The sequence below is a fragment of the Clarias gariepinus genome, chromosome 25 (genome assembly GCF_024256425.1).
Source record: "Clarias gariepinus isolate MV-2021 ecotype Netherlands chromosome 25, CGAR_prim_01v2, whole genome shotgun sequence".
NCBI lineage: Eukaryota > Metazoa > Chordata > Actinopteri > Siluriformes > Clariidae > Clarias > Clarias gariepinus.
Genome location: NC_071124.1, coordinates 22057084 through 22066761, shown reverse-complemented (window position 1 = coordinate 22066761; position 9678 = coordinate 22057084). Strand labels below are relative to the sequence as shown.

Here is a 9678-nt window from a genome sequence, read left to right as displayed (position 1 = left end):
ATTTACAACACTTGATTCCTGGGTATTTTCCACTCTTGACTTAGTGAACCTGACTAAAACTATAAAACGATTCTCTGCTGCCCCCACGTGTTCTAATGCATTAATTACAACATGTAAGTGTCTCTTTTTTCCTCTTTACCCCAAATACAGTAAATTTGGCTTATGGATCAAATGTTGTTTTGAAATATTTTGTTATTTTCCAGATTATACAATTTCTTATTTTATGTAGGACCCATTAGTATAGATTTTTTTGTAAATTGGTAATTCGGCAAGTTCAGGAGCCAACCCCAGGAGACTTAAGGCAGAAGGCGTGGTGGAGACACTGGACGGCGTGCCAATTCATCACACACATACTCTCACACACACACTACAGGCAATTTGGGAATGGCAATTAGCCTAATGCATGCCTTTGGACTGTGAAAGGAAACCAGAGTACCCTAAGGAAACCCACCAAGCACTGAGAGAACATGCAAACTCCATGCACACAAACCCCGAGGTGGGAATCAAACCTGAACCCTGGAGGTGCAAGGCCATAGTGCTAAGCCATTATGCTGCCACGTTAGATTTGGCTGATGAATTGAATTTTTCTTATTTTATGTAGATAAGGACCCATTAGTATAGATCTTGCATTGCAATATAATTTACAATATTTGCATGTTTATGGATTTTACTAATGCATTTTACAATTAGGATCCAATTATTTGTCACATGCATCTTACAGCAAATAATTTTTTCACATATCCCAGTTAGGAAGCTGGGGTCAAAGCAAAAGCACAGGATACAGCAGTCCTGGAGCAGAGGGGTTAAAGGTTTTGCTCTCCTAAAGGCCTCAACAGTGGAAGTCTGGTGTTGGTAGGGCTTGAACCCTTGACCTTCTGATCAGTAACCAAATAATGGACTGCAATAATAGACACGTGCTTTTGGGACAAGTGTTTCAGGGAACACTGAATCTGGGTGTGCATTTCTGCTGCCTACATACTTTTGGCTATATATACAGTACAGTGAACAATTAATTTTTTTCCTGATAGTTTATTGTTTCTGATTTTGCTTTCTTTTTCAATAATGTGTGTAGTATCATAAGAGTAAAACCGTTCCCTACACTTTAACTCATTTCACCTTTATTCATTCGACTGAAATAACAAATAACCAGCCTGTGTATGATGTGAATAGCAGCCGCTTCCTGTACTCACCGTTCTTTCTTTTTATTCTTCTTTCACTAGGACCATCCGTGCATGTGTGATTTAATAGCTTAAACATGCTAAATCGCTTCATTCAGAGCATGTGGTCAGTAAAACTACACAACTGTGCGCTACTCTTACTCTTCCACTTAAAACTGATTGCTTAAACAGGACATGACTCAGTTCTAGGACATATATCAGGTGTGTGCTCAGCTGCTGTACCATACGATCCAGTACAATATAAGGTCCTTTCAGCGTCGAAGAGCACAATCATAGCCTGAATATGATTTTTCCATAATAAGTGAGGTACAGTATGTTGATCATTATGTTGATTTATGAATTTGTCTGCACATTCTAATACTATAGTTAAATCTAACACGTCTTTAAATGACTCACGCACTGAATAATTAAAAAGACATGTTTAATGAACATTGGGAAAGAAGTCAGGTGTAACAGTCAGGTGTAATTTGTACTAATAGTAAATGTTTTTTGAGTATTGTTTTTAGTAAGACTTCGGCAAAGTAAATGATTTGAACGGTGGCTCGGAGCACACGCTCCTGAGTCGTTCCTATAAACATTCATTAAGTAAAACACCAGATTCTTGAAAATCGATGGAGAACGTGTCACCGATTTGCAGAAGAGACGCATCTGTCTGTGGGAACTGTACACACAATCATACATCAACACCACTTGTACACATTGCATTCACAATTAGGCCATTTGCAGACGCCTCATAGATCTGAGCGTTAGAGGCCTTGCTCAAGGGCCGAACAGCGGTAGCTAATAGTTTATTCCCACATCCCCCATAGAGACCTGACCTCGCTCCAAGCCATTTCCACATGATGGCCCATTAAAGGAGTTCCTGGGAGGCTAGTGTTTCAGACCTGAAGCACCGACACTCTGATCATAGCTCTGGCATACTCAGAAAACTTTTTACTCTGATGGTGTCCAAGTACTAGTGAAACACTGACTTATCCCATTAGTGTAGCTGGGGGTTTAGAAATAAGAAGAAATAAAGAAAGTTTTTACTCTCGTAACTGCGTTCTTTTTTTATATGCATACAAAAGTCCTGCTTTGACTTGAACACCCCTCACAGATGAATAAAGTAAGTCGGCATTCTGTTATAGTATATACACACCAGGATTCATCACATCACCACGATAAATGATCAGTCCCCTATTAAAGGTCCAATAACTTGCTATATTTTTAACAGTGCTCACCACAAGTGCGTGTTTTATTCTTCAGATTAATTTATTCATTTTTTATACCTCAACCTTTATTTCCCTCCTCCTCCAAATGCACCATTTCAGTGTCTATGTAAATGAGCTACTTTTGAGCCACACCCCCCTCCAGTTAACAGTGAGAGCAATAAGCCGGGGGAGGGGGTTCTTCTTATATGAGGTCACATTAGGGTGAAAATTCTAACTGGCTTTTTAAAGTTTGTCAAAACATAAATGGAAAAACATAAATCAGTGAGTAAAATGTGAAAATATGAAAAGTTTTTTTTTTTTTTTTTATAATAGGTGCTGTTTTAAACGTTAATTATAGTCAATAATAGCATAGTTGATTTTAAGAACACCCTAATTGGTTGAGATTTTATCTCTGAAGCAGAAGTAGAGCCAAAATAAAAAAATTTAAAATAAAAAAAAGAATTCAGGAGAGGAAAATGCATCAAATTTGTATAACCAGTTTTAAAATGAGTTAATTATCAAACCAGGTCTGTAACAAAAAAAAACACATTTATTTAGTTTACTTTTTAAAAGTAATAAGTAGAATCAAGAGGGCATACATGAAAACTTTAAAGAGCAATGTTTCAACAATAATGTTTTTTTTTTCTTAAACTAAAAAGGTGAGACAAAGATTTTTTTTTTTTCCCCAGCGGAAGAATATTTAGGAATCTTTTTATACATTATCACATATTACTCTTTTACATACATTGCCAAGAGCACACAACCTTAAAAATTACCCCTAACGCTTGGCAAGCTTAAACAGCTTTCAATAGTATTTCAATATAAAATTGTAAGAGTGCAAGAACGCAATGACACAAGAACTGATTTACAGAGGATACATGTGTGACTGTACACAGCTCGTATGATGCTGAATAACATGCTGTAATAGATGCACCGAAAACAGAAAACCTCAGCCGTATGTCAAGTCTTGTGAGCGTACCGATCGTTCCAGCATTAAACGGTGGTGAAAACTTTCCTGCGGTTTTGTTTTTTGGATCTTAAGATGCGTGGCTCAGCCGCTGTGTCCTGCCGATGAGACAGCGGAAGCAGAACATGCTAAAGGGGACACAGTCCCGATTTATGACACGTGATGTTTTTATGTTTGAGAGAGAAGGTGCCGTCATAACAGGGTTCCCCATAGAATAGTTTTTATCTCACTTTATTTCAAACTGAAGTGACCAAATGGTTTATTATGTGAAATGCGAAACAATAAGTAAATTACTAGACTCAATTTACAGAGAAAATTAGGGGCACAAAACTCTGGTTTAAAAGAAACGACATTTATGGCTCATACGGTTACAAGATAAGCTATGGGTCTGTGCACTGCCTGTGATTCCAATCTTTCACTTCAACGGCACTCCTGTGATACGTTTATCCGAGGAACCGTAAGCTGGATTAGGTTACAGCTGTAACTCGTGACAGTTTGAGAGAGAAGAATTGAAAATGATTGAATCTCAAGTTCCATGTGTGTATTTAAAAAATGGAGCATATAATGACGGTTTTGCCAAAGTGGACCAAAATAATTTTTTCTTTAGTGTGTATTAGCCTTGTCGCCTTGAACCTTCAGGGTCTGGGTTCGATTCCCACCTCAGGTCTGTGTGCATGGAGTTTGTATGTTCTCCTCGTGCTTGGTGTCGGTTTCCTCCAAGTACTCCGCCCCGTGCTCAATGTCTTCTGGGATAGGCTCCAGGCCCTCCCATGCGCCTGTATATACAGGATAAAGCGATATAGACCTCTGACGCTCCTCACGCTTTTCCACTTTTTTAGCAGATATATTATCACCTCTCATTATGACATAATAGGTAACAGTGGAGCTGCCTATTGTTACATTCAATAGAACCACCTACTGTTACACCGGCCACCGGTGGCAGGCCAAACAGAATTTCTGTTTCATATACAGTATATATAAATAGATCGATTTTTTGCAGTGATTTCAGGGCCATTTTCATGATTATTTTTAATCGACATGATTTTTCCGACCCCTTCGACATGTTCCGATCAGATCAAAAACGAGCAAGCTAGAAGCTCGGCCGAATCCTTAGATATGAGTTTTTTGGGAGGAGCCTGCAGAATTCATGGCCATAGAGGCGCATGGTCCAGAATCAGAAAACGAATAGTGAGGCATTCCTGGCGGAAAGTCCACCGGGGACTGGTCCACTCTGCCACAACGTCTTGAAACAGGAAGTAACATGATACGTTTGTTAAGAGTTTAGGATGTAGAGATCTCAAAAAGACTTTTGCTTCATGCCAAGCTCATCTTCTACTCTTTAATCTCTAAAAATGTCTCCTCTGATTAAAATAAAGGCCAAATCAACGGCTAAAAGTATTCGCCTTAGAGTTAGTTAGTCTCTCTCTCTCTCCTGCCAATCCCTGTGCCACTAGCCAATCGTTGGTGTCCGGGAGTTTATCTCTACAAAAGCAGACCTACGCGCCCTCCGCTTACTAGCTGTTGTATGATAGCTGATGGGTGGGAACTGGCAGGTGATAAGATCGATGAAAAAAAAAGGCTAAAATGAAAGAACTTGGTCACTACTGTATGTAATAGTAACCATAGCTACAGTATTTAACTATTTCACACTCAAAGTCACAGGTGCAGGAAAAAAATCGTGCAAGCGTGAACACTTGCCGTACAATTTGCCCCCCCAAAAAAGTCTAATGACAAAGGAAGTGCTCTAATCTTGTATGTAGTTAGACTTTAGTCTGAATAGAATTACAATTCTGAGAATGATTGGCAGTCTGTTGTGGCAGACCGGCTTGGGACTGACACACCATCTAGCGTCCAAATGAATGTAAAAACTCTATAAAAAGTCTCAAATAAACCAACAATTTCCCGGCAGATCAGAGCCTCCACCCAAGCACTGCAGTGGGGTCCGCCTCCGTGGGTCCAGTCCTGTCACTTTTACAGAGTCCGCACACTTTCAGCGCGCTGCTAATGCACCTCCACACCCATGTACTCAGAGTTCTCAGCGGCTGGGAGATGCCCGTTCAGCTTGGTCCCCGTTGGCAAGAAGTCCTGCTGGTAGTCGGGGTTGTCGATGCTGTTCTGCGCGATGTAGCCGTGCCCGTTCGGCTGCTTTTTGCTCATCTGGAGGGAGGAAAAGAGCTGAGAGTGCGAGGTGTTTAGGTACTCAGGACCGGGTTTAGGAGAAGTGACAGTCTCTGGGTTTTTGAAGCAGTTAAGGTAATCTTCTTCGGTCTCGTCCAGGGCGGCGCGTGCAGGGTGCTGATAGATGGGGTTGGCCATGTCCGAGACAACATCGGCGCCATTCTGCTGGTTCATGTATTCTAATCGGAGAAAAGACATCAAGAGAGTTTTAGTGTTTCAGGAAACTGAGTGTCACACCATCCAAGACATTTCATCTCCACACCAGCAGAGGTCGACATATGCTGATTACTTACTGTAGAACTTCTTATACTGGCAGACTAAATAAAGCAAGTTCAACCTTGAAGTAATTGCAAAGTCTTATCAGTGTCTTGTTTGTTTCAATTCTAAGCTTTATATCTTATGATTGGTATCACCAGGTTCTTGAACCTTGCCCTAAGGTTTGATTTCTCATTGGATTTGCCATATGTCTGGACTATTTGGATACCCCAGTGTTATGACCTTGGATTGTCTTGGGTTGTCTACTGTATTTGTTATTAAAACATCCAGCATATGGATTTCAAAGTCCTGTTCAATGGTAGTAGGGAAAAGTAAAAACGCTTAAATTTACATCAGACAGGAAAGTAAAATTAGGGTACATGAAAAATTTCAAGTAAAGCACTTCGATTTCAGGGCGTTGGGTTTAATTAGTGAAATGCCAGTGATGTTTTAACATAAAGTAGGAGGCAGAAACTCTAAAAACTTAAGAAAAACTCCTAGTAAAAGAAATTCAAGCAATTTTGCTTTCAAGCTACTTAGCATTAGTGACGGTCGTAGCATTAGCAACTTAAAGAGTGCACTCAAGAGGAATAGGGTAACTTACATACATTTATTGTACATTGTTACTGTAAGTACATACTCACGTATTTATACTTTACTTGAGTAGTTTTATTAGGGGATACCTTTTATTTCAACTTCACTACAATATATCCTATGGCAAATATCTGTACTTTTTACTTCACTACATTTCGGAAAGGCACTGCGTCCCTATTTTACCCTTGGAATGAAAGTTACACTGTGTATACTTATGGTTTCTAAATATGATGTTTAATATGAATAGAATTAAATAAAAAACCATCTGTAGTTGTCTGAGTCAGTGATTTACCCCAAACAAGAGGCTTAAGCCGGATGTGATCTACTTTTTAAAAGTATTTGCTCATATAACATGATGGGAATGATCCTTCCTCAATAATCTCATGACAAGATCTGGCTTAATGTTCTCAGGAAATGGCTTTCATTTAGTGATTCACAGCACCATCACCAAACAATAAAAAAAAAAAAATCTCATTATGCATCCAAGCAGTCGGGATTTAAGGGCCTTGCTTGGGGGCTCAGCTGTGATCCTCAAATCAGAGGTCCAATGTCTTAACCACTGAGCTACCCCTGCCCTGATTACTCTTGGAAAAGAATCCAAACATAACCTTTAACCTCTGTTTACCTGGGGCAGGCTGGAAATCTCCATCCAGGAAGCGTTCGGTGGGGTCCGGGATGTAGCGCAGCATGACGCTGTTCTCACGAACCGGCACCAGAGTCTGAGACAAACACAACGGCGTTACGCATTAGTACGCACGTACTGTAGAAACTAGTGTTATGTAAGAGACTTTACAATAAGGACAAAGTTATTACATTTAAATAGAGCTCATAATTCCTGAGCGACAAAAGTCTCAAAGCATTTCATTAAGCATCACTTTAAAATATATTTGTTTGGAATGTGAACATCTTCATGTAAATGAATCAATTAATTTATTCTTTATGCATGAAAAATAAATAAATAAATAAATAAATAAATAAATAAAAATGTTAAGATTATCAAGCATGTTTCTACACATATTTATTAATCACAGATTTGAAACTGCATTATTACAATGGCGATTTTTGATTTTTTAAATTAATTACTGCTAGAATTGAAATAAATTTGAAATGAATCTTTCCATTAAATCAGATTAGATGTAAATCTAATGTAAAATTAGAAATTTGACCACGGTATAGGAGGTCCCATGGTAGTCTGATGGTACCTGTGTCATGGTACAGTATATACAGTACAGTAGTTTTTGCTGATATAGTATATGTACTACACTTTGGTACATGCTTTTACCATGGTACAAACTCTGGTACAGCAGTATACGTACTATAGTATTTTACTTGGTTCTATCATTTACCATAGTACAGTACTATGAAACATGTTTGCATATGATAATGGTAATATTTATTATGGTATATAGTACCATGGTACTTTTTTTTTACAGTATCATGATACTTATTTGCTGATATAGTACATGTACAACACAATGGTACTGGTACTACTATGGTACATACATTGGTACAAGTATACATATTTTGGTATGATACAGTACATGGTTTAACCATTTTATCATAGTACAGTACATGGAACACATACAGTACCAGGATATTGACAAAATATATTGGGGATGTTTACATATGATAAAGGTAATATTTATCATAGTATATAATACCATGGTACTTTTGACAGTACCATGCAACGTATTTACTGATGTAGTACATGTACTACACTATGGTAGATTGTTTTACTCTGGTACAACAGTGTATGTACTATTTATAATACTATAGAATAATTAATTCTACCCTTTACCGTAGTATGGCATTATGGAAAACGTACCAGGATATTGACCAAAATATTTTTGGTTTACGTATGATAATAGTAATGTTTATCATGGTATATAGTACCATGGTACTTTTGACAGTATCATGATACTTATTACATGTACTACACTACGGTGCATGATTCTTCTATGGTACATATTTTGGTACACGTATACGTATTTTAGTATGCATTTTATCATAGTACGGTACTATGGAACATGTACCAGGATACTGTGAAAAATACTGTATAGGGTATGTTTAAGTACAATAATTGTAATATTTATCATGATACTTTGCTGATATAGTACATGTACAGTACAACACAATGATACATGATTCTACCATATGGTACTGTACATACTCTAGTATAATAGTATATGTACTATTGTATGATACTTGGTTCTTGGATGCAGTAGTACGGTGCTATAGAACACGTACTAGAATACTGTCTACTGTGATATTGGGGATGTTTATGTATGATAATGCTAATATTTAGGTATATAATATGATACCATTTGATGTATGAAATATTATTTATATACATATTATTTATATACAGTATGTACAAACGTATACAAAGAACATACCATGTTAAATACCTGCCGAACTTTGGTAGCTGCTCAATAAGTACCATGTTATTCACCAAGGTACAGAGGTACATACCATCGTGCTACCATGGTACCCAGAGAATTGCCGTAGTACCCATCCTGGCACTCTATTAAGACCTAGGCTGCCTACCACGTCTGAAGTACCACTGTACTATAGTGCATACAGTATACAGCATAAATTTCTTATTTTGGCAGATTTTTTTTTTTTACATAAGAAATGTCGTAACTGAAATGTTTACCACAGCAGGATTACGTCTCTCAAGTGTTTTTCTACCCCTACCACTAACACATATACCTAACCTGAAACACTAAATCTCCGCTCAGACGCAGTCTGAAAGTCTGCAGCCGCTGACTAATGAGGAATCCAAGGCAAAGCACTGCGAGCATCACTGTACACACAGCGTGCGGCACAAAAAACTCCACATTTGGATACGAAACAAAGGTCTCCTGGGCTTTTTTCGATATAAATCACTCACCCCGTTCCTGTTCTGGCACGACCCGATGCTGCTGTTCAGGCTCTAAAAAACAAGAAGTATGGACACGCTGTTGTTAAGGATCGCAAGAAGACTTTACAACTTAACAGTGCTTTATGTTTTATTTTAATAAAAATTCACCAATTCAGCTTGAAATGCAAAATAAATGTTCCTGTGATAATGAATAACACGAGTAAGTCAGTTGTTTATTGTGGGGTTTATGTTTGTTCTTTTGGGTGAAATCCATTTATTTATAAAACTTTTACTCATTTGGGTTTTTATTTTTTTTCGGAGGGAATAAACGCTCAAAACTGAAAAGTTTTCCCCATGTATCAGTACCTATTTGCTATTAAATGGTTGTTTGTTTGTTTGTTTTTATTTGTGTACATGCATAATTATTTTTTTTTGTTAAAAATGTTTTTTTAA

General features: G+C 37.8%; 1 protein-coding gene across 1 annotated transcript in view; it reads right to left on the bottom strand.

The window, feature by feature from the left end:
• Positions 1-3861: 3861 nt before the first annotated feature.
• egfra (epidermal growth factor receptor a (erythroblastic leukemia viral (v-erb-b) oncogene homolog, avian)) overlaps positions 3862-9678 on the bottom strand; it is a 63753-nt gene continuing 57936 nt past the window's right edge. The window contains exons 26-28 of the mRNA XM_053486330.1: positions 9256-9297; positions 6988-7081; positions 3862-5692 (exon numbers count right to left, since the gene is read on the bottom strand). Of these exons, the coding sequence (XP_053342305.1) occupies positions 5337-5692; positions 6988-7081; positions 9256-9297 (492 nt within the window). The 3' untranslated portion in view covers positions 3862-5336. The remainder of the gene's footprint in view (positions 5693-6987; positions 7082-9255; positions 9298-9678) is intronic.